Source organism: Dasypus novemcinctus, chromosome 4 (genome assembly GCF_030445035.2).
Source record: "Dasypus novemcinctus isolate mDasNov1 chromosome 4, mDasNov1.1.hap2, whole genome shotgun sequence".
Lineage (NCBI taxonomy): Eukaryota > Metazoa > Chordata > Mammalia > Cingulata > Dasypodidae > Dasypus > Dasypus novemcinctus.
The window spans coordinates 46,006,437-46,032,398 of record NC_080676.1 but is presented as its reverse complement, the minus strand read 5'-3'; the positions used below and the strand labels follow the sequence as shown (position 1 = coordinate 46,032,398).

At 38.4% G+C, this 25,962-nt stretch overlaps 1 protein-coding gene and 1 long non-coding RNA gene across 2 annotated transcripts in view; both read left to right on the top strand.

Annotated features, from left to right (window-relative positions):
• Positions 1 to 2,739, top strand: part of TNFSF10 (TNF superfamily member 10) — a 33,255-nt gene extending 30,516 nt beyond the window's left edge. Inside the window, exon 5 of the mRNA XM_004463954.5 lies at positions 417 to 2,739. Coding sequence (XP_004464011.1) covers positions 417 to 436 — 20 coding nt within the window. The 3' untranslated portion in view covers positions 437 to 2,739. The remainder of the gene's footprint in view (positions 1 to 416) is intronic.
• Positions 2,740 to 21,039: 18,300 nt separating this feature from the next.
• LOC131278335 (uncharacterized) lies at positions 21,040 to 22,641 on the top strand. Its single transcript, XR_009185682.1, has 2 exons — positions 21,040 to 21,095; positions 22,077 to 22,641. It is a non-coding gene; the product is annotated as an uncharacterized lncRNA (long non-coding RNA).
• Positions 22,642 to 25,962: the final 3,321 nt, after the last annotated feature.

Genomic DNA, 25,962 nt, shown 5'->3' with positions numbered 1-25,962 from the left:
GATGCACGTGTTTGGTCAATCTACAAAGTGCCCGTGGAGGACCTCCATTTCTTAATCTTGGGAGACTACATTGCTCTTTGGTCTATCAACCTGTTTCTTTGTATAAAACTGTTATTGGATCTTTTAATTTGCCAAAGAAATACGTGTTGCTTGTGATGAGTCCAATGTATTATAGAAATGTAGAAAGAGAAAATTAAAAACCAAGAATCCTCCTACCCCACCCCTATGAAAGAACCAATGTTAAATAAAACCTTGTTGTGTCCTTTTGCACCTTTCTTCCTGCACAAGCATATAGGACCAATAATAATTGTTTTCCTTTTATAAATGAGAAAATATATTATACACACACTTAGATATCTGTATGTGTATGTGCGTATACAAAACTCATCAACTCCTTGTTTTCACTTACTTTTCAGGTGAAAGCATACAGGCGTAATTCGTTCTTAAAATACTTCATTGAAAGAATAGATCATGGAAAATGGACTTGGCCCAGTGGTTAGGGCGTCCGCCTACCACATGGGAGGTCCACGGTTCAAACCCCGGGCCTCCTTGACCCGTGAGGAGCTGGCACATGCGCAGTGCTGATGTGCACAAGGAGTGCTGTGCCACACAGGGGTGTCCCCCCGTGTAGGGGAGCCCCCGGCACAAGGAGTGTGCCCCGCAAGAAGAGCCGCACGGCGTGAAAGAAAGTTCAGCCTGCTCAGGAATGGCACCGCATACACAGAGAGCTGACATAGTAAGATGACGCAACAAAAAGAAACAGATTCCCAGTGCCGCTGATAAGGATAGAAGTGGTCACAGAAGAACACACAGCGACTAGACACAGAGAGCAGACAACTGGGGTGGGGTGGGGTGGCAGCGGAGAGAAATAAATACAATAAAATAAAATAAGGAAAGAATAGATCTTGAAACAGGTTGTTGCCAGTTGTTTGCCACAGCAAATAATGCTACAATAAACCTTTGTCACTGATCTTTATATACTGGGTGCAAAAATAGGATTGCTGAGCTAAAGGTCATACATATTTTAGATGTTAATGTAACTGTCTGAGTGCCTTCTTAGCATTTTGTAGCAATTCACACTCCACGACAAGGAATGAGAAGGTGCCTTTCCCACATCATCTCTAGAAGGAATATTTAAATTTTTTGTTTGCCAATCTGATGAGTGAAAACAGTATCTAATTTTTGTTTTAAACACCAACATTCTTTGTCTGGCAGTTATTATTAGGTCAGCAAAAGTGGTATAGCCACTCTAGATTCCTGAATGGACTGCTTATCAGGATCTCTTGTGAAATGTTTAAAAGAATGCTGCTGCCTGGCTCCACCACAGACCTCCTGAAGCCAAATATTTGCAGTGGGATTCAGGAATCTTTGTGTTTGTTTTTGTTTTAATTTTCCTAAGTGATTCTGATACAGCTAGTTGGGCACATATCGGTGGACTGGCACTTGGAAATCATTGAATAGAGCCTACCTAGATTTGAAAATCCTAAAATGGAAAACCCATGACATAAGAAACTTAAGAAAACAAGGTACCTAGATAATCAACAGGATTAGATATTGAAATATTCAATTTACAAGCAACACTTTAATCCCATGACTTATGTAAAACAAGCGATAGCTATATGTTTTTTCCTCAGCTTTAGAAATAAAGACCAAGATATGGGAGGTAACCAAGCAGTGAATATTTAGAAAGACGATTTTCTGGCCAACTGAGTATCTTTTTCTAAACGGCATGAATACTATTTGATTTTTTTGAAAAATAAAGTCAGGGTAGTTCAGCCTATCTTTGCCGGGCTCTGGTTCATCAAACTCCCTCACTTAAAGGAAACGACTGCTACTCCAGTTTTTATCAGTATGGAGCTGGGTAGAGCAAGGACTTTGAACAGTGGCTCTGCAGGACAGGCCAGCTCAGCTGTTTGAGAGGTGCTTTGGCGAGCCTAACCAGCAAGGCTGCAGTTCTCTCCTGCCTTGGAAACCAGAACGGGGCCGCTTTACTCGCACACACTGTTAACAGCCACCAGGGGGCGAGATTTCCTTATTTTCCTCAAAGCCAGAGGTACCTCAAAAATGGGAGAGAATAAATGACTTCAAAATCACTTTTGATTAGAACAGAAGTGATGGAAAATAACTTTCATTTGGGTCAGAAGTAAACAGAGCTCCTGACAAAGGATAATCAGGGCCTTGCATCAAATACTTGTCCTGATTGCTCTACCGCTGAGGCCACGGTGTGGGTGGGCGCGGCGGCAGCAAGCGTGCAGGGCTTTGGACGGTTCTGTCTTAGGCTATCTGTGCTTCAGCGTCTTTGTCGTTAAAACGAGGACAATAGCAGAACCCACCGTACAGTAGGGTTGGGAGGAAATGATTAATATATGTGAAATGCTGAGACACCGCCTGGCAAGTTTTAGACCCTGAAGCATTTTTAAAAATGAAGTTAATACCGTTTTCTTTTAATTTATAAAGAAATGTATTAAATCACAGTAAGATGGTAATGACAGAATTTGTTTCTGGAAGCATCTCCTTATGTCATTTAAAAAACTGTATTGGGGAAGCATATACATAACAAAATTTCCCATTTCAACCCTTTTTAAGCATAAAATGCAAGGGACAAGGGAGGGGGAATAGGGAGTGGCTGCATAACAGGTCCATGATTTTCTTCTAGGGTGGTGAAAATGTTTTGAAAGTTGAAAAAGATGGCAGTTACACAACACTGTGAAAATATTAAATGCTATTTATTGGATTGTATACTTTAAAGTGTTTAATTTTGTATTTTGTGAATTTTAACTCAAATTTTTAGAAAAAGAATATTGGTGCTGGGGAAAATGAAAAGGTAAAATTAAGGAAATCTCTGGTATTACAACCTCATTTTAATTTGTTTGATATTAAGTTTCATTTCAGATTCCACTTTACTCTTAAAATACTATAGAAAATCTTACCTATGTCAAAACTGAAAATGAGTTAGTTAAAATAGATATATAAGTAGAAAATAGGGCTCAAGTACTTCCTGTCTTTTTAGAAAAATAACATACAGAATTCCCAAATTACAAGACAGATAAATTTGAGATACCGCAAAGATCATTTTAAAGATGAATCATCCCTGATTTTTTTTTCTCTCTCCTTCCCCACCCCACCCCCAGTTGTCTGCTCTCTGTGTGTTCTTCTGTGTCTGCTTGCATTCTTGTCAGTGGCACCGGGAATCTGTGTCTCTTTTTGTTGCATCATCTTGCTTTGTCAGTTCTCTGTGTGTGCAACACCACTCCTGAGCGGGCTGTGCTTTTCTCACACAGGGCAGCTCTCCTTATGGGGTGCATTCCTTGCATGTGGTGCTCCATTACGTGGGGGACACCCCTACATGGCACAGCACCCTTTGCACACATCAGCACTGCGTGTTGGCCAGCTCACCACACAGGTCAGGAGGCCCTGGGTTTGAACCCTGGACCTCCCATGTGGTAGGTGGACACTCTTATCAGTTGAGCCAAATCCACCTCCCTCCTGACTTTCTTTAAAAAGTAAGTTTCCTTTTTACATTAAGAATTTGATCATCTGATTGAATCCAATTTGTTCTCAATTGTTATACTAAGTGAGATTACAGTATCTTTAAGAAAAATTGTGAAGCTGATAATTTGGCTTCTGTACTGTTTACCCTTTTTGTAGATTTCTCCCTTCTCTACAATCTCCTGATGCTACCCACCTTCAGTCCACCCTCCCAGTCTCCCAATCCTTCTAGGAGGGATCCAGGCAATGGATGAAAATTGATAAGAAATATACATTATAATTAAATGGTAGAAGTTATGGAAGAGATCCCCTCTTCAACCCTTCCCCTCAGGAGCTCATCTCAGGCCCAAGAAGCTAAAGCATGACCTGGGTGTGATGTTGTTTGCCGTTAGGCAGCCCTCCATTTATTGAAAACTATTTCTATTCCAGGTACATTTGCTTGCATGCTCACGTAATCTGCACCAAAAAATCGTATGATGTAGGGATGGTATAATCACCCACTTATAAACCAAAAACTGAAGTCACAGAGCTAGTAGGTACAAGAGCCATGATTTTGTCTAGTTTGTCTAATTTCAAAGCTCCAGTGTTGACCCACTACTGGCAAGGGATATGTCATAACAGAGTAAGTGGTTTGGTGAGATGAGCATTTTCAATGTAACTCTGAAAGAAAAAAATGTTACCTTAAGCTCTACCAGATGAGCTATGAGCATACCCTACTTTGGTGATACTTGTTCCCTTAATCAAAAATGAAGACTTTTTTATATCAGCAAAACAATATATGAACATATGAGAGTTTCAAAAATGAGATAGTACTCATACAAAGGAACTAAACAGAAATACTGGAGTTCAAGACCACAAGAACAAAAACAAAAAAATTCTCTTGAAGAGCTCCATCAGACTGGGCTAGCAGAAAAAAGGGTCCATGAACTTGAAGATAAAACAATTGAAATTATTCAGTTTCAGGAGGAAAAAGAGAAAAGAATGAAGAAAAGTGAACAAAGCTGAAGAGACCTGTGGGAACCATTAAGCAAACCAATATATACATTATGGGAGTCCTAGAAAGAAAAGAAACAGGGAAAGGGGCAGAAGGGATATTCAAAGAAATAATAACAGAAAACTTCCCAATTTAGTGAAAGACATGAATATACATATTCGAGAAGCTCTACTAATCCCAAACAGGTAAACTCAAAGAAAGCCACACCCAGACACATTATAATCAAACCGCCAATGCCAAGGAGAAAGAAAGAATCCTGAAAGACAGAAGCAACACATCACATACAAAGAAATTCAATAAGGTTAAGTGCCTATTTCTCAAAAGAAACCAAGAGGCAAGAAGGCAATGGGACGACATGTTAAAAGTCATGTTAGAAAAAAGAAATTGCCAACCAGGAATTCTACATCCAGCAAAACTCTCCTTAAAATAAGGGAGAGATTAAGATATTCCAAGATAAACAAAAGCTGAGGGCCTCATCACCACTAGACTTGCTCTACAGGAAATGCTAAAGGGAGTTCTTCAGATCAAAAGGAAAGGATGCTACAGTAACAGTGCTGAGTTTATGGGTGTGATAGTGGTTGAAAGGTGAAATTTAAGGTAGTGTATGTCAATAGAAGGAAAACTAGAGGATAAAACATGGAACTGTATAACATAGTGAAGCCTGTTGTGGAGGATGACTATGGTTAACGGTACAACTGTAAGAAGGTTCTTACACTTGAACTTGAACAAATGTACATCACAATTATAAGGGGCTAATAATAGGTATATGGGAAAAAACTAATGAAAATGATGTACTATATAGTTAAGTAAGATTGTAATATTCTTCAATCAATTGTAACAAAAGTACCACCAATGCTAAGTGTCAATAGTGGGGGATATAAGGGATATGGGATTTTTCATTTTGAAGTACTGAAAAGGTTCTCAAATTGATTGTGATGATGAATACACAACTCTGTGATTATACAGAGAGCCACTGATTGTACACTTTGAATGGATTTTATGGTGTCTAAATAACATATACCATATGTTATGGTTTGAGAAAAACAAGGAAAGGACACTAGACAGTAGAAAGAGATAAAGATCTCCAGGGAAGGTAACTATTTGGGTAAATATAAATGCCAGTGCTATTCTATTTTGGGGTTGTAGTTCCACATTTTACTTCTTAAAGGATTTAAAATGCAAGTGTATAAAAAGTAATGATAAATTTGTGGTTTTGGACACACAGTATATAAAAGTGTAATTTATGACAAGAATAACACAAAGGTGAAAAGGCAGAGGAGTATAAAAACAGAGTTTGTATTTGCTAGTGAAGTTAAGTTGTCAGCAAATCGGGTGAGATTGTTAGAGATTTAGAATGTCGAATTTAAGAGTTATGGTAAACACAAAGAAAATATCTGAGAAATATAAATAGAGAAAATGAGGAGAGATTCCAATTGGTTCATCACAAGATTAATATAGTTCACTAAATACAAAAATAGGAAGAAATGGAAGAATTGAAGAATAGAAAAGGTATAAGACTTACAAAATTCAAATAATAAAATGGAAAAATAAGTCAATGTTATCAGTAGTTGGAAATATACATGATTGGCAGAATAAATTTTTTAAAAGCATGATCTTTGGGGGAAAAATACACCAAATGTAAGATACAGACTCTAGTTAGTATTACTAGTAATATTTCAATGATATTCTTTCATAATTTATAACAAATATTTCACAACAATGCAAAGTGTTAGTAGTGGGATGATGTACGGGACCTCTATATGATGCATGTTTGTTTTGTAAGTTCACAGCTTTCACTATACACTTATTGTTTATGTATGTCCATGTATGAATGATATACATCAAAAAATTTTTTAAAAAGGATGATCCAACGATATGCTTTTTATAACAGAAAAACCTTAAATTCAAAGACACAAGTAGGTTGAAAGTGAAAGGATGGAAAAAAATATTCCATGCATAGATAGTAACCAAAAGAGAGCTGGGGTTGCTATATCAATACAGATAAAATAGATTTTAAGTCAAAAACTATTTAAGTGGACAAAGAAGGATACTATATATTGATAAAAGTGTTTTTCATTAAAAAGATACAATGGTTATAAACATAATGCACCTAACAGCAGATTCGCAAAATATATGAGCAAAAATTGACAGATTTGGAAAAAGACAGTTCTATATTAATAATACAAAACTTCCACACACCACTTTCAATAATGAATATACCATCTAAACCAAAGATCAAGATGGAAAAAAAGGACTTGAATAATACCATAAATGAAGTAGACGTACAGACATATAAAGAACATTTTGCCCAACAACAGCAGAATACATATTCTTCTCAAGTGCACATGGATCATTCTCTAGGGGCAATCATATCTGAAATTGCAAAACAATCTCAAATTTAAAATGATTGAAATAATACAACGTACCTCCTCAGACCACATTGCAATGAAGTTCGAAATCAGTAGCAGAGGAAGAACTGGAAAATTTGCAAATATGTGGAAATTAAATAATATATTGCACAACCAACAGGACAAATAGAAATCACAAGGGAAATTAGGAAATATCTTAAGAGAATTGAAAATGAGAAAACAACATACCAATGCTTATCAGATTCAGCAAAGGCAGTCTCACAGGAAAATTTTGTAAGTATAAATTTTTACACTAAAAAAGAAAGATCTCAAGCCAATAATTTAACCTCATACCTGGAGGTACTGGAAAATGAAGAACAAATTAAACTCAAAGATAGCAGAAGGAAGGAAATAATAAAGATTAGAATGGCAATAAATGAAATAGAGGATAGAAAAACAATAGGGAGAATTAAAGAAACCGAAAGCTAGTTCATTGAAATGATCAATAAGATCAACAAACCATTAGCCAGACTGACAAAAAAGAGAGGATACAATCAAAATCAGAAATGAAGTGGGGACTTTGCTACCCACCCCACAGAAATAAAAGGACTTACAAGAGGAATAATATTAAAAATTGTATGTCAAAATATTAGATACCTAGATGAAGTGAATAATTTCCTAGTAATACATACACAAGTTACCCACACTGACTCGAGAAGAAATGGAAGATCTCAACAGACAAATAACAAGTAAAGAGATTGAGTCAGTGATCAATGACCTCTCAAAGAAGAAAAGTCCTGAACCAGATGACTTCACTGGTGAATTTCACCAAACTTTCAAAGAAGAATTAAACCTTACCCTGCTAAAAACCTTCCCAAAAATTGAAGAAGAAACACTCCAAAACTCATTCATTGGACTCCAAATCACCTTAATATCAAAGCCAGATAAAGATACCACAAGAAAAGAGAATTACAGACCAATATCCTTTATGAATAGATGCAAAAATACTCAACAAAAAACTAGCAAATCAAATCCAACAGCACATTAAAGGGATTATACACCATGATGAAGCTGGATTAATCCCACGAATGCAAGAGTGTTTTCAGTGTAAAAAATATATCCATTAATGTAATACACATTAATATTATGAAGGAAAAACCCCACATGATCATCTTAATTGACAAAAAACAGCACCCCTTCTTGATTAAAAACTCTAAAAAAACTAGAAATAGAAGGAAAACATGATAAAGAGCATATATGAAAAACCTGCAGCTAGCATACGCAATGGTAAAAGATTGAAAGCTTTCTCCCTAAGATCAGGAAAAAAACAAGGATGCCCACTTTCCCTGCTCAGTCAACATTGTACTGGAATGTCAGGCCAGAGCAATTAAGCAAGAAAAAGAAATACAAGGCATATGAATTGGAAAGGAAGACATAAAACTTTCCCTATTTACATATGACATGATCCTATACATAGAAAATCATGAAAAATATACAAGAAGGCTGGTAAATGCATTCAGTAAAGGGATGGGAGAAAATCAACAAACAAAAATTCGTGGTGATTCTATATACCAGTAGGGAACCATCTGAAAAGGAAAACAGAAAATAATTCCATTTATAACAACAAGAAAAAGAATAAAACATCTAGGATAAATTTAATGGTGCAAGGACAGACATATAGATTAATGCAATAAAATTGAAAGTTCAGAAATAAACGTACACATGTAAGATTTTTAAAAAACTTTTATTGTGATAACATGAGAGCAACATAACATTTCCCAATTTAACCATTTTCAAGTATACAATTCAGTGGTAATTACATTCAAAATGTTGTGCTGGGATGTGGATATGCTCAAGCAGTTGGGTGTCTGCCTACCACAAAGGAGGTTCTGGGTTTGGTTCCTGGTGCCTCATAAAGAAGACAAGCATGACCACAATCTGCCACGACAGGCTGGTGTGGCAAGCTGACACAACAAGATGACACAGTGAGATAACACAATGAAGAGACAGTAAGGAAGCACAATGAAAAATATGACAAGCAGGGAGTGGACGTGGCTCAAATGACTGGACACCTCCCTCCCACGTGGGAGTTCCCAGGTTCTTTTTCAGGCGCATCCTAAAGAAGATAAACAGAGAACAGACAGCAAGCTCAAACAAAGAGGGGGTGGAGGGAGAAATAAGTAAATAAATAAAAATAAGTCTTAAAAAAAAGTGTACTACCATCACCACCATCCATTAACAAACTTTTCCATTGACCCAAAGAGAAACTCTGTACCAACCAGGCATTAATTCTCCAACAGATTGTGGGCAGGGGGCCAAGTCCAATCAACTGGAAATAAAATGTGCTCTTCAACATAGGGTGTTGGGAAAACTGGATAACCACATGCAAAAGTGTGAAAGTAGACCCCTGCCTCACACAATATGCAAAAATTAATTCTAAATGGATCCAATATCTAAATTTAAGAGCTAAAACCAAGAAACTCTTAGAATAAAACATATATATCTTCAGGGCATTGTATTAGCAATGGAGTCTTAGACTTTACACTAAAAACACAAGCAACAAAAGAAAAAAATAAGATCTTCTAAAAATTAAAAACTTGTGTGTGTCACAAGACATTATCAAGGAAGTGAAAAGACAACCTACAGTTTGGGAAAAATATTAGGAAACCATATATCTTAAAAAGTTCAATACCTAGAATAAAGAACTCCTACAACTCAACAAGAAGACAAATAGCCCAATTAAAATTTGGGTTAAGGACTTAAATATATATTTCTCCAAAGAAGATACACAAATGGCCAATAAGCACATGAAAGGATGATCAGCATCATTAGCCATTAGAGAAATCCAAATCAAAACCACAATGAGATACCACTTCATGCTCACTGGGATGGCTATTATTTAAAAGTGGAAAATAAGAATTATTGGAAAGGATGCAGAAAAATAGGAACCCTCAAGCGTTGTTGGTGGGAATGTAAAATGGTGCAGCCCCTCTGGAAGACAATTTGGCGGTTCCTCAGAAAGTTAAATGTAGAATTACCATATGACCCAGCAATCCCACTTCTTGGTATATATCCAAAAGAATTGAAAGAAGGAACTCAAACAGCTGTTTGTACTCCAATGTTTATATTAGCATTATTCATAATAGTCCAAAGATGGAAGCTACCCAAGTACCTATCAAAAGATGAATGAATAAGCTAAGTGTAGTATATATATATACAATAGAATATTATTCACCCTAAAAAGGAATAGTGGTAGATTGAAATACATACCCCAGTTTAGTCATGTCCTTAATCTTTTTTTTAAATATGTGTATTTTTAAAATTTTCATTTTATTTTTATTTATTTCTCTCCCCTTCCCCCGCTCCCACCCCAGTTGTCTCTTCTCTGTGTCCATTTGCTGCATGTTCTTCTTTTTGTCTGTTTCTGTTGTTGTCAGTGGCACAGGAATCTGTGTTTCTTTTGGTTGTGTCATCTTGTTGTGTCAGTTCTCCGTGTGTGTGGCGCCATTCCTGGGCAGGCTGAACTTTCTTTCGTGCTGGGCGGCTCTCCTTACGGGCGCACTCCTTACACGTGGGGCTCCCCTACACGGGGGACACTACTGTGTCCTTGCACACATCAGCACTGCACATGGACCAGCTCCACACGGGTCAAGGAGGCCCAGGGTTTGAACCGCAGATCTCCCATGTGGTAGATGGACACCCTAGCCACTAGGCCAAGTCCGCTTCCCTCATGTCCTTGATCATAATCTGAATTACTGGCAGCCTTATAAACAGCAAGAAGCTGGAAATCAGTGAAAAACTGGAAAATCAGAAGAAGAGGACATTGCAGGTGATAGGAAAGCCAAGGAACCTCAAAGACCGCAGGCAGAAACTCTAGAACACTAGTCTTTGTGGAGAAAGCTAACCTTGCCAATATCATGATGTCTGACTTGTGGCCTCTGAAACCATGCACCGATAAAGGTTTGAGCTAATCCATTGTGAATTTGTGTGCTACAATAGCATCTCCTACCTGACCAAGGACTGACTTTGACCTGCAGAACCTCCTCCCCAGAGGCATCCCTCCTGGCAACTCCCTGGAAGCACCCAGAGCTCTAGCTGCTATAACCTTGAACACTGCCCACCCTGAGTGCATCTTGTCTTGAGAAAAGAGCACTTACCCAAACGTTTTCCCAAAATTTGCATACAAGCTTCTGGCATTCACCTACTGTTGTCCCCCATCCTTTTATAATTTAAAGAGCAGTTGGCATATGTGCAGATATGCTCACAGTCCGTGGCAAGGTATAATAGCTGCAGCTCTTTATAAGGAAGTTGCCCTAATAAATGCCTAAGGGCTGATCGCTCAGGTGTTTGGTGCTTCCCTCTATGGAATCTCAATGGCCCCACAGTGGGGCAGTTTGGGGCAGTCCTGGTTGGCTCTCTCCCTGCTTCTTTTGAGGTGAACCTTGTTGCTGGTACAGTGGTGTGATAACAGCTGAGGCAAACCAAGAAGTTCTGAGGCACACTGCAGCACGGAGGAGCCACGAAAACTTTGCACCGAGTGAAATAAGCCAGACACAAAAACACAAATATTGTCTGATTTCACTCTACCGAAATAACTAGAATACGCAAATTTGCAGACAGAAGATTACAGTTTACAGGGGTGGGGTTGGGGAGAGGAGGAATAGGGAGTTATTTATGGGGAAAGAGTTTCTGTTCCCAGTACTGGAAAAGGTAATGGTAATGGCTATGGGGTCACATTAACACGTTGTGAATCTAATCTACATCACTGAATTGTTTATTTGAAAGAGGTTAAAATGGGAAATTTTATGTTCTATACATGTTACCTTAAAATTTTTAAAAAAGAAAACAACCCATAAAACAATACAACGCAAAGAAAGAAATGTAATGTAAACTCTGGACTTTAAATAATAATATAATTCTAATAATCTTGGTTAATCAATTGTAAGAAATGTACCAAAATTTGGGGGTATAGGGAGAGAGGGCAGTATAGGGGAACTCGGTGCTTCCTATGCAATTTTTCTGAAAATCCATAACTGCTTTAAAAAATAAAGTTTTTTTTTTAAATTGAAGCCCTTTAGCATTTATGTCTCTGAAAAGAAGCAGCTTGGTAGTACAATGTACTAGCATATACTTTGGCAACAGAAATATCTGGATCAGAAACTTAACTTCACTACATATAACCTTGGTGAGTTGGTAAAAATCACTGCAAACCTCTGTGCCTCGATTTCTTTATCTGTAAAGTGAGATAATAATTATTTACTTCTTAGAGTTGTAAGGATTAAATGAGTTGACATTTGTCATTCAAATTTACATCAAGGGCCAGGTAGCCCAGGCTCAGGCTCCTGTCCTTTTCAATATCCACAAGTAAGCAAAAGTAATTCCAACCTTCATACTTGTCTCTCAGAGAATCCTACGTGAGAACCAATTCTTAATCCAGGGCAACTCTCTCAAAAATCGTTTTCCTGTTCCTGCTGTTTTGTCTCTCTTCCATTCTACACTTCTCCCAAACCATTGCTCCTGTTCTCAAAAGAAAACCTCGCTGGAAACCAGAGCTTATTTGCCACCTTATCCTTCCATCTCTATTCTTTCTTCTCTACCCAGAGAAAAATTGGGACAATTGGACCACATGACTATCTCCAATAACATCTCTTTCTGTTCTTTACCCTGATTCTGCTCACAAAAGTCAGCAAAGAGAGTGAAAGGGACAGGGAAGGGGTGACATGTAATGAACAAAGAATTGTGATTCTAGCAATGGAAGAATTCTTATCGTTGATGTGGAGGCAGTGGCCCCTGGAGGTTCTAAGGGGAGGGAGAGGGAAGAAAAGGTGTAATATGGGGGCATTTCGGGACTTTGGCATAGTCCTGAATGATATTGCAATGACAGGTACAGGCCATTACATACCTCGTCATAACTTATAAAATTACACAGCACATAGTGCAATCTATAACCCATATTTAGTGGCAATGCTCCAATACGTGTTTATCAATTGTAACAAATGTACCACACTAATGAAGGATGTTAATGTGGGAAAGTGTGGGAGGGGTAGGGAGTGAGGCATATGGGAATCCCCTACACTTTTTATGTAACATTTATGTAATCTATTTTAATTTTTTAATTTAAAAATTTAAAAAAATTCCCACCAAAACAAACCAAAAAAATCCTTTATATGTAAAAATCACCACCATATAAATGCAAAGCTACTTGCACATTGCTGAGCATAAAAGAAAGAGTACAAGTAAATATCAGCTTCCTTTCCTCCTATTAGCTGGCTTATAAATTTTGAGTACTCCTCCCTCAGCAAGCTGCATCTAGAAGTGTCTGCCTTTCCCTTCAATTCTACGATGCCATCCATCATTTTCCTTCCTGAGGACAGTGATGCCTTGGAGAAACTTCAGGACTATAATCAAACAAAGGACTTGTGAGCAAGTCACTAACTTATTCTCAAAGGGAATCCATTAGCATATCAGGCAGGGAATTCTTAGTCAAATATTCTGTATTATTGTCCCTCTACATGAGTATCTCTAGCCCCCAGACACTAAAAGTATGCTGCAATTGCTTATTCAGATGACTGCACATGAACAGCAGGCTTTATCCACCATTCTCCTCTTGCCTTTTTGAGTAATTGAAGGATTTATTTCTACATTAAAGTTGTAACTCTTTGGAATATTTCTTTTTTAAGTGACTGCCTTTTTTCTTAAGTAACAACAAATATCGTAGTTTTTGCTGACAATTTAAAATACTATCTTGAACTAGATAAAATGAGCTTCGGTGAAGAGCCCTCATATATGAAACATTGTTTACTCTCAAAGCACATAACCAGACTCTGAAGTCTTGAGACTTAATTTTTATTATTAGCTAAACATTCAAGAGCCAGTGAATTGAAACACAGAGTAAAGATTAGAATATTTTGGGAGGTGTAGAGAAAAGAATGTTTTTGTTGACTTAGCAAAACTTTATAACTTTAATTCTTATCTGTATAAACAGTCAAATCCAATAAAAAATAAGCTGCTCTTCTTCAAAAGACATAAATACTTTAGAAATGCCTTGGTCATAGCATATTGAAAGCACATGAATTCCTATACTCAGAATAATCATAGAATTTTTGCAGTATCATCAAAGGAATCTTCCAAATTTCTGTTTGGAAATTTTGAATAAGGTAGTGCATTAAAAATTTTTAACATATTTAATGCTTTTAAATTACGTTAAATACTTATAATATGCCATATTATAAGCTATTTGGATTCAAAGCACATTAATCAGCATATTTTTACATAACTAATAATACTATATTTTGAATTTATTTTATCATTTATCTTTATAGAATTGCATTCAAAACCATGGCTTATAAAAGGAAATGCATGTTTTAGACTCTGAAAATACAAAAATACAATATATATTTAATTAATGTGTGTTATTTTCTCAATTTTTTTTATGTGCCTAACAACTTGTTTTTACAATAACAGAGTGCATTGAAATGAAGGAATATCCTGCATTAACTCCAACAGAAGAAAATGCACTCTTTTGCTAGCAAGGGTGGAGCAGAAAGAGAAGGGTATTTGAAGTGAGAAGTTGAAAGTTGACAATTTGGGCTACCATTCATTAGCTGTATGAGCTTCAGTGTTTATCCCTCCATACAATGGAAACTTACCTATCTTAGTCTCAGTTCTATAGGAAACAGAGCCTCAGGCAATAGTTCACGCATTTTATTAAGGGATGCAATCCTGAGAAGCAGGCACAAGGGAAAAAGAGAGGTCTGGCAGAAAAGGCACAAGAACATTAGGGGATGCGCAGCTGAGCTGGTGACAGCGACAAGTGCGGCCGATTGCTTCACCTTGCAAAATATTTTTAGGAAGCCTTCTGTGTTCTGGAACCACCTAGAGTAGGCCGAGGGTCAAATAAAAGAAAACAATTCATCTGCTTGTTTCTTCTGGAATTCCCCCCCCCCCCCCCCCACCCAACACACACACACACCCACTCATCAGTGGCTGTCTTTCCCTAGGGCTTCTCTGCCTGGGAAGGAAGGCAAACTGCCAAAGTCAAAGGTGAGGCAGGGCAAAGGGAATAAGGGTTGAGCAGGTCAGAAGCAGAGAACAGCGCTACAGTCTGTTTGTACCCAGAATGGAATAAATAGGTCATACCCTGAAGTTCTTGACTGGCTATCATCCTTGTGTACTAGGCCCTCTTTTGTTTTGTTTTATATTATTATTTTCCCCATTCATCTCCATTCCTAATCCCATTTCCTTCTCTACCCATAGGACTTCACCTTAAATGTTCTGCCAATCCTCCTACCATACAATTTTTTATGTATATATTTATTTATGAAAGTGTGTATGGAGTTGACCCAGCATAGATTTCAATTTATATATAAATGATATTTTGCAATAACTCTCATTCTGGTCTTACTTTTTCAACTCAACATGTATAGTTGAGATCTAGCCACATAGCTATTTGTAAATCGAATCCATTACTTTCTTATGCATAATAATTTATCAAATGCATATACCACATTTATTTACCTTTCCATCAAGTGATGGATAGAGTACTATTCTAATTCCTTGCTGCCACAACCAATGCTATGATAGATATCCTCATCTGGGTCCCCTTGTTGTTCTGTGTTAAATTTTATTTATAGTGGAATCTCCAGATTTGAGGTTTATTTATCTTAGTGTCACTATGAATAGCCAGATAAATCTCCCAAATGACTATGTTGGTTTATATCCCAAAAAAGGGATATTAGAGTTTTCATCTTTCTCTTATATCTGACCTTAAAAAGAATGCATTTAAATTTTTGCATGCATAAATTTTAAAGCCTTTTTAGATTTATTATATCAGCAAGGTGGTTTGGGGTTTTTTGTTTTGCATTTTCTTCAGGGATGATAAACTATTGTTCTTTTTAAATTTGTGAATGTGACTCACATTGATAGATTTTTAAAATTTTGAGCCAACCTTGTATTCTTGGGGTAAACCCTGCTTAATCATAATGTCTTTCTTTTCATGACCACATGTGATTTACTAACATTTTATTTTAGATTTTGCCTCTACACTTATAAGTGAAATTGGTCTATATATTTTTCCAAGTATTTTTCTTTTTATAAATTGTATTTAGTTAAATTTGATGCAGTGTCTTTCCATATAGACAGTCATCTTTATCTCTTTTATAAAAAACACTGATAAATCCTTGTTTTGAACTCAGTTATACTTTAAATGTTGAACCTTTAGCAAATGAAATCAAGGAGACCAAGAGATTTCAATTAAGTCATCAGTCTAGATATTAGTGTTGCTGGTTTATTGAACATTTTATATTTGGTGACACAACATGAAAATAATTTTTCTCCACCCATTGCTTTTAATCATATTGTTTTCTCTCTCCTTTCTTGCTCTTAACTACCTCTTGGGAACTTTTAACTATTAAAAGTCCCACGCAGTGCCGATGTGCGTAAGGAGTGCCGTGCCACACAAGGGTGTCCACCGCATAGGGGAGCCCCACACGCAAAGAGTGCACCCCACATGGAGAGCCACCCTGCACGAACAAAACGCAGCCTGCCCAGGACTGGTGCCACACACACACAGAGATGATGCAGCAAGATGACACAACCAAAAGAGACACAGAGTCCCAGTGCTGCTGACAAGAATGCAAACAGACAAAGAACAACACACAGCAAATGGACACAGAAAGCAGACAAGAGGGGGGAAGGGGAAAGAAAATTTTTTTTAAATCTTAAAAAAACAAAATCTCAATCCAGTCCAATGTCTAATCTCATCACCTCCCCAATTTCTAACATGCCCAACCTGTGGCTGAGGAACTTCTAGTGGGATGAAAGTGTAGTCAGCTCCTTCATTTCTATAAACAACTTTGGGTTGGGACAGTGGGAAAGGACAGGAAAAAGGCCTCCAATCTGCACAGTCGCCTCTACAGGAGATGTGACTCTGGCTCTCCTACTCTACCCCACTTCCCTATTCCTGCCTCCCTGCTGTATCCCCACAGCCTCTCTCTTCCCTCTCTCTTTCTCTCCTCCTCGCCCACCCCCCGGATTTCACCTGTCTAATAATATCACAGCTCAGGCCCAGCTACCTTGCACTGTGCTCAATGGAAGTGACACGTATTTGTCCTGCCACTTCTCACTTCTCACCTCTTCTAGCTCAAATAGGCACAGGAGGGCTAATCAGCAAGTCCTCAAAAGTAGGGGTCCTAATGAAATGCCTGTCTTCCCTTCCTGCAGCCCCCCCAACCCCCGTCGCCCCCCCCACTCCCCCCCCCCCATGATCATCTCTTGGTGCCTTCCTTGACACCTTGGGGCAGGGGAAATCTTTCTCTCTCCATTCTCTAGGGTGAGAAGTTGAAGCACTCCTCTCTGGATCAACTGTCAGTTGCTTATAGAAACACAGAAGGTGGGTGTTAGGGTGGGAGATAAATGGGGTCAATGTGGCTACCTTCTTAAATGCCCTGGGATGTGTCCAGCCCCAGTAGTTATTCTTTCTTTTTTGAATGTTGATATCTTTACCATCTTGCATTCCCACTAAGCCATTTGTTATGCTAGGAAATGCCAGCCTGATGTGGAAATTTCCAAGTATTTTTCTTATCCATATGTAACCATAACATTAAGGTTACTGCAGCTTCAGAAAACAAGTTGGAAAGCTTTCTCACATTTTAGAATTTCCCTGGAAAATTTTGCATAGAATAGAGATTATTTGTTCTTTGATAGCATGGTAGGACTCATTTGTAAAAGTCTGTTATTCCAAGGCATTTTGGGGAGTGAGATGGGTAGCGAAAGGACCAATAACTATTCTGAAAAAATTTAGCAGGTTATCTATTTTCTATTCCATCTTGGGTTTGTTATGGCATTTTATGTTTTTCAGAAATTCAACCATTTCTTCTAGATTTTGAAATTTATTGGCATATGATTTTTTAAAATATTTTTATATTTTAAAAATTGCCATTCTACTATAATTATTTCCCCAATTTAATGTTATTTTATGTATGTCTTCTCTCATTTTACTTTGCTTCCTTTCTGTCACAGGTTTATCTGTTTCCATCTTTTCTAAAAACAATATATTGGTTCTATTAATCTCTTCAATTTTTTTTCTATTCTCTATTTCTTTTTTTTCTTCCCTTATCTGTATTTTTCTTTTCTCTTTTTTTTTTTTGTCTTTTCTGATGAGTTTTCCCATCCTCTTGAATTGAATACTAATTCATTTTCAATCTTGCATTTATTGGTAGATAAATGCTGTAAATTTTCTCTAAGTATTATTTTAGCTGTTTACCATACACGTTAACATATAACACTTTCATTATCAAGTTCTAAATTTTATATAACCTGTCTCTGGAAGTTTGATATTATTGATGAATTCCAGAAAGAAATAGTGACTATGTTTGTAAACTGGTCTGTTCCGCTGGGCTGATGATACCCTTAGATTGATTTGAACTCAGAGGTTTCACTTTTACTTGATTAAATTATGACTAGGGCTTTGACTGGGCCACATCAGTAGGACAAGGCAGAGGACACAGAGTTTTTAATGCTGGATCCCCAGGAAATAAATACACAGAGAAGCAGATACATGAGGAAGAAAAGAAAACTCCATTAGACATAGCATTAGACAAGCTGTTCACTGATAGCTTACAACTGGTCTCGTGGAGAGAACAGAGTAGCTGAGCCTGGAAGAGAGATGAGACTTATCCCAGCTGATATTGGAAGAAGCTGGGACCACGGAGTCTTAAGAATAAGAGGAAGTCAGAACCCTTGCAGATGTCAGCAGCCATCTTGCACCAATGCATGGCAACAGACTTTGGTGAGGGAAGTAACTTACACTTTATGGCCTAGTAACTGTAAGCATCTATCCCAAAAAAAACACCCTTTATAAAAGCCAGAAGATTTCTGGTATTTTGCATCAGCACCACTGTATTAGTCAGCCAAAGGGGTGCTGATGCAAAATACCAGAAATTCATTGTCTCTTATAAAGGGTATTTATTTGAGTAAGAGCTTACAGATACCAAGCCATAAGCATAAGTTACTTCCTTCACCAAAGTCTATTTTCATGTGTTGGAGCAAGATGGTTCCCAACATCTGCAAAGGTTAAGGCTTCCTGGGTTCCCCCCTTCCAGGGTCTTGCTTCTCTCTGAGCTCAGGGTTCCTCTCTTCCTGACGTTCCAGCTTAAGGCTTCAGTATCAAACTCCAAGATCAAAACTCCAACATCAAAAACCCCTAACTTTGTCCTTTGCCATGCCTTTTATCTATGAAACCCCAACCACCAAAGGGTGGGGACTCGATGCCCTACTGGCACAAGAGGTTTACATAATTACTTAATCAAGTAAGCCTGTGAATCCAATATAATCTAATATGCCCAGAGGAAAAGATCAGTTTACAAACATAATCCAATATTTCTTTTTGGAATTCATCAATAATATCAAATTACAACCCCTTTGGCTGATTAATACACTGCTTTATGGTTTACTCTTGAAACTAAGGGTTGCATAGGAGTTTTTATAGTTATGATACATATGGCATTTTAAAGCTATTTTGTTATTGATTTCTAAATTGCATAGAAGTCAGAAAACATTATATAATATTATTTCAAATTTATTTATGCCTCTTTTATGAGGTTGAATTTATAGGGTTGAATTTTGTACATGCTCAAGTGTCCTTAAAAAGTATGTTTATTCATTATACCTCCTTGATCTCTTTTTCCTTTAACCACTATTTAACTATATACTACCCTATTTCTCCCTTTCATTCTCTTTTGTTTTATAAAATTGATGGCTTAGATTTCTTTGTTTCATATTTTCTGTTATTTTTTTCAACCTTTCTTTATATCCTTGTTTTAAATGGGTTTCTTATAAGTTATATATTGCTGAAACTTGTTTTGCTATCAATCTAAGAATCTTTGCTTTTGATAGGTGAATTTAACCTATTTATACTTATTGTAATTACTATAATAGTGGGAATTATTTCTCTTTACCTTTACTTCTTGATTTCTTTTTACCATGATATGTTTTGTTCCTTTTTTATTATCTTAATGTCCATTGAAGAGTTTGCATTTTTTTCTAATAGTTTCAGTTATAAGCTCTATTTTTCAGAAGTGGTAATTAGCTCTAATTTATAATGACAATAATCATGTTTCTTTTCTCAGTATAAGTCTAAATATTATGAAACTCTGAATCTTACCCACTGTATTAATCATCCAAAGGGACATTGATGCAAAGTACCAGAAATCTGTTGACTTTTATAAATGTATTTATTTGGGGGAAAAGCTAACAGTTACAAGGCCCTAAAGTGTCCAACTCAAGGCTGCTTTCTCACCAAAGTCTATTTCCAAGTGTTGAAGCAAGATGGCAGGCAATCTCTGCTTGGTCTCTCTTTCTTTCTTTCTCTTAAGTCTCTGTGGGCCCAGCTTCTTCCAATCTCAACTGTAGGCTGGCATAGGGCTCATCTCTCAGAGCTTCCTATATCAGTCTGGCATAGGGCTCGTTTCTTTCCAAGCCTTATCAACTGCTCAGCTGCTGTTTTCTTCAGCTGCAAACTATCAGGTGAATGGCTCATCTCTCCATGGGGTCCCAGGATCCAACAAAACAGAGCTATCTTCTCTTCCATGTCTATGGATCTCTCTCTCTTCCTCTTGAGTCTTCTTGAGTGAGTGTCCATTTATATCAACCCACAAATGGTGCAGGGAATTAACCTGAGTCATGCCTTACTGATGTGGTCAAATCAAAGGCCCAAAATTGATTTAATCAAGTAAACTTAAAACCTTTTAATTAAATACAAAGGGTACCATGCCCAGAGGAACAGACCAGTTTACAAATAAAATCCTTCTCTTTTTGAGGGTTCATAAATAATTTCAAACTGCAACACCCAGCAGCCCACACACACCCCCAAAAAGTTAAGAATATTAGCAAGGGTTTCACATCTCCCACTGCACCATCACCATGTTGATGTTGATACTACCTGGAATTTTAGTACTAGACTATAATTTTGTTGTTGTTGATTGGGCTATTGCCTAGTCAGATGTTAAGAAACTTTAATAAATTATTTATTCATGCTAGCCAGAGCACTGGGTTACTCCAGCGAGACTCCTGCCTTGAATTGATACCACTGCCTTTGGCTAGCATTGTTGATTTCTTCCCCTGCAGTAATGAGGGAAAGATCAAGACCCTGTGAGAGAGTTCTCTTACAGCTCATTTCTCATCTGTGGTCTCTGGCTCTCTCCTTCTCCAGGACAAATTCCTTGCTACTGTTTCTGCACCCCAGGCCTCAGTCACCTTTCATCAATGTAAGTGTTTTTCACACCCTTAATGTTGATTTCTGAATATGACTTATATCTATCAATTTCCCTATCAGCCTTATGACATCACTGTGTTTGGATGAGAAGGGAGTAGTCAGGAGGAACAGATGACCTGTGCTAGTTGCTTTCATATCTGAAACTAGAAGTTTTACATCTGTGTCTCAGTTTGAATTTGGTGAATTAAAAAAAAAAAGATTATGTATTTGAACTAATCCATTCCTGTGAGTGTGAGACCCTTTGATTTCATTAGATCACTTGATTAGATCACTTTTGGTTGGACTATGTGACTCAGGCTGACCCTCTGCCCTCTTACTGGAGCCTTACGTAAGCAGACACACCAAGAAGAGACACATCAGAAAAGGGAACTCTGCCATTTTGACCTGGCCATGCAAGAGAAAGGACTCGAGGATGCCTAGTAGCCAAAGCTGAAGCAGAAGTTCCCAAGTGGCTGGGCCCATGGAACAGCTCAAGGCTGAAGAGACAAGCCATATGCCTGATTGCACACAGCTAAACTTAGGGAAAAAGTAGAGCAGCTGAGGCTGAGAGAGGAGACCCAGAAACAGACAAGCCGTATGGCTGATTTCCCACAGCTGAGCTCTAGGAGATAATAGAGTCTGGAGGGGAAGGCAGGAATCTCAGCAGAGATTAGCTACCATCTTGTCTTGCCATGTAGCAGGCCACCAAGATCACCAATAGCTGAGTGAGAAAGCATCTCTAATGGTGCCTTGATCTGGACATTTCACAGCCTTGGAACTGTAAGGTTTTCCCCTAATAAAATTCCCATTATAAAAAGCAACCCATTTCTGGTATTTTGCATGGACAACCCCATGATAAACTAAGACAATCTGTTCTATATTCTTCACAGGGTTATTAGTCGACTCAAAAGAGACAATATATTTTCAATTCCTTGAAAACTATGCTACGTAAATATTAACTATGTATTATTGAGAGGTGTTTTTTTTCCTCTAGGGTTTCAAATGGACAAGAAACTTGGAGAGAAGAAAAGAAATAACTATCTCATTATGGCACTTTTGCACACTTTTCAGCAGGCAGATTTTGAGGTGAGGGACATATTCATGATTGGAATATTAGAGAAAGTAATTTCACTTCCTTTGTTCCTTACTTAAAATGCTTATCTGAAATAAAGCAAAATGGACAAATATGGTGCTTGAGAGAATAGGGAGCAGTAGAAGGGTCAGAAGTCAATGCAAGTTCATTTCCTGCCCCATGTTGCACTGACAACATGTCAAAAGAGAAAATTAGTATGATATGACTTGTAATTGAAGATGAGAATTGACTTCTGTGATGGTTGGGCTAATGTGTCAACTCAGCCAGGTAATTGTGCCCAGTTGTTTGGTCAAGCAAGCACTGCGCTAATTGTAATACAAGGACATTTTTGGGCTTTGGTCATCAGTGAGTTTACTGCATAGATGGCTGACTACATCTAAGATCAACCAGGGAGATTGCCATCAGCAATGCGTGATGTTTTATCCAATCAGCTGAATACCTTAAAAGGGGAAGTGATTTCAGCATTCACAGAGATTGTCCCAGCTCATCTTTGGACACTCAATGTCTCCTGGAAACTCATCAAGGACCTTCATTGGATTTTCATTGGAGTCCCTGGTTTGCAGTCTGCCTGCAGAACCTCGACTTGTGCTTCCCCACAGTCATGTGAGAGACTCTTATAAAATCTCATACTACTTATAGGTATCTCCTGTTGATTCTACTTCCCTACAGAACCCTGACTAATATAGCTTGGTACCAGGAGTGGTTCTTGAGGAACAGATTCTTAAACATGGGATGTCTGAGGTAGTTCTGGGAGTTTTCCAATTGGTTTTCTACTCTAATTGGATGCAAAGGTACTAATGACTCCCTTTCCAATAATGAGGAGGCCACCAACAGTCCATGGAGTGAGTTAGCAACAGAAATATGCAAAGTATCATCACTGGATTCCCCTACTTCCATGTGATGTGGGTTATGGGTGGGAAGCTCTTCATCTCTTTGTAGATAACCTAAACTGTCTGTGACTTGTGGGTGTGGGATGGTAAGAAGCTGCAGTCCTGCTCTTGGTGACCATGGCAATGACTCCAGTCCCAGGAAACAGTTTAGCAATGCAAACTCTATAAACTTTAAATATTCAGGGAAAATGCAAACCAAATGTGCTAAAAGCTTATCTAGAATGTATAAGGGTCATGCTAAAAGCTCACCTAGGATGTGGACCATATATGCTAATTCAAACCTATTGAGTACTGAAACAAAGAAAATTTTAACCCTTCCTCTCTATATGAAAGGAACTGAAAATTCTTGTTCAGGGCTCAGGTTTGAAACAGAAAGCTCCTGAGTCTGGCTGGCTGTCAATAAACCATTTTTCCTTCTCAAAATCATTCCTGAGTCCTGGCCTTTCTATATGCAAATAATTGAACCTCTCTCAAATTCTACAACACATGCTTATAGGAAGCAAGGATCTGGGTGAAAGTGTTTTCAACACCTTAACAGAGTTTTGTGGAGTCAAAATGATGTTGGCTGGCTCCTCCTAGATCCTCTGGATACAGTTACAAAAGAAAGAGATGAACTAAAGGCTTCAAATTTGAAACTTAAATGCTGCATGAATGATGTGCAAGTTTCTATGTGTGTTCTGAAAGAAAATGTTGTCTCCTGTAGCCACAGGCTTGAGATACCTGAGACCTAAATGCAGACTCTCAGTGTACAAGTAGTAGAGTTACAAAGGAAATTAAATCTCAACCCTGCAGGGTTTCTGCAGTTAAAGTGAAGGCATTGATTGGAAATGAATGGAACCCCAAGAATTGGGATGGAAACATATGGGATGATGATAATATTGGTGGGGATGTTGCAGCCCTAGATTCTGCTGAGACTTTATCAGATAAACCTGCAATGGCCTGCCCTGAGGAGACCACACTTTGTAAACCTTGTATCACACAGCCTCCATCCTACCCCAGAGACTCCAGAGAGTGGACCTCTGTCCAGCCCTGAGGTGGCTACCAGCCAAACTGCCCAGCCTCTGGCCTGGCCCAGGGAGTGTGGACCTCCTCCCACCCCTGAGGCAGATACCAGCCAAATTCCAGCAGACTCTGAGCAATCTCCACCCTGCCCTGAGGAATCTGCCTTCTAACCCCTGCCTGAAGAGATTAATCCTGTCTCACCAGAAGAAAATGCAGAGGAATGCACTGAGGTCAGTATCTTTTAAAATATTTCTAATCCTTCTCCTTACCCACCCCCACCACTCTTCTTGTCTTTTGAAACCTATTACTAGACTAAAAGCACGACAAGCCCCCAAAGGTGAAATACAAAGTACTACCCATGAGGAAGTACAATATACTCTGAAAGAACTGCATGAGTTTTCCAATTTATATAGACAGAAATCAGGGGAATCTGATATGGGAATGGTTACTAAGGGTATGGGATAATGGTGGAAGGAATACAGAGTTGGATTAGGCTGAATTTATTGATATGGACCCAATGAGCAGAAATTCTGGATTCAGCACTGTAGCTTGAGGGCTTAGAAAGGGCTCTAACAGTTTGTTTGGGTGACTGACTGAAATATGGACCAAGAGATAGCCCAGCATGTCTGAGGCTGAGATGCCCAATTAGCCCTGGTATACAGTAGAAGAGGGAATTCAAAGGCTTAGAGAGATTGTAATGCTTGAATGGATTTTCCATTTAAGACCTGCCTACCCACCCAGGAATGTCCAGAGGACACACCTTTAACCAGGACTATGAGGAATAAATCTTTTCCTTCCCTTTCTCCCTCCCCTGCTTTTTTTGCTCTCTGTGTCCATTCTCTGTGTGACCTTCTGTGTCTGTTTCTTTCTGTCTTCTCTCCTTGTTTTCTCCTCTATGCTTCAGCAGGGGGACCTCAGATGTGGGAGAGCAGTTTCCTGTTGTTTGCACCACCTCAGTACCTGGTTTCTGTTGCATCTTACCTTGACTCTCCCCTGTGTCTCTCTTTTGTTGCATCATCATCTTGCTGAGTCACTCACGGTGAGGGCCTGATACCATTTGGGCACACCTTTCCAAGGAGGCCCCAGGAAAGGGAACCTGGGTCCTCCCATATGGTAGATGGAAGCCCAATCACTTGAGCTAATCTGTTTCTTTAGGAATAAGTTTTAAGACTAACTCAATCTTCCCTGAAGAGCTCTGTGGCTGTTCTTCTCTGTAGTCCAGATATTACTATAGGGAGGGCTGTAATGGAATTAGAATCTTTAAACATTAAGGGAATGATCAGATCTTGGGCCAGTAAAAGTCAAGTATCTGCAGTTAATCTCCAAAGACAAGGTGGGCATGGCTACCCAATGAAAGGCAGATTCAAAGCAGCACTGAAACTAGTCTGTGTCACATAGAGTTGTGGCATTGGCTAACAGACCATGGGGTACCTAGAAGTGAAATTGATGAGCAGTCTACTAAATTTCTTCTGGATCTGTATAAGCAGAAGAGTTTGAGGTAGCATAAACAATACCCTAATTCAAATTATAGACAGAGAACCATGGACCCTTAATTCCTAGACTCGAGGCAGTTTGCAGACCCAGAGACCCTTGACTGAGGAGAAGGCCAAGTCCCCTTGGGGAAGGATCCTGTTAAACTGCTAAAAATTTATACTGTTAAACTTCTTCCCATCTTTCCCCAAGGAGATATATGGCCTTTTGCTAGAGTGTGCATTGGGGAAAAGGAAATGATCAGACATTTCAGGGATTATTAGACACTGCCTCAAAAGTGACATTAATTCCAGGAGACCCAAAACTGTGGTCCACCAGTCAGAGTAGGGGCTTATGAAAGTCAAATGATGATAGTGTTTTAGCTCAGGTCCATCTCACAGTGGATCCAGTGGGTCCCTGGACCC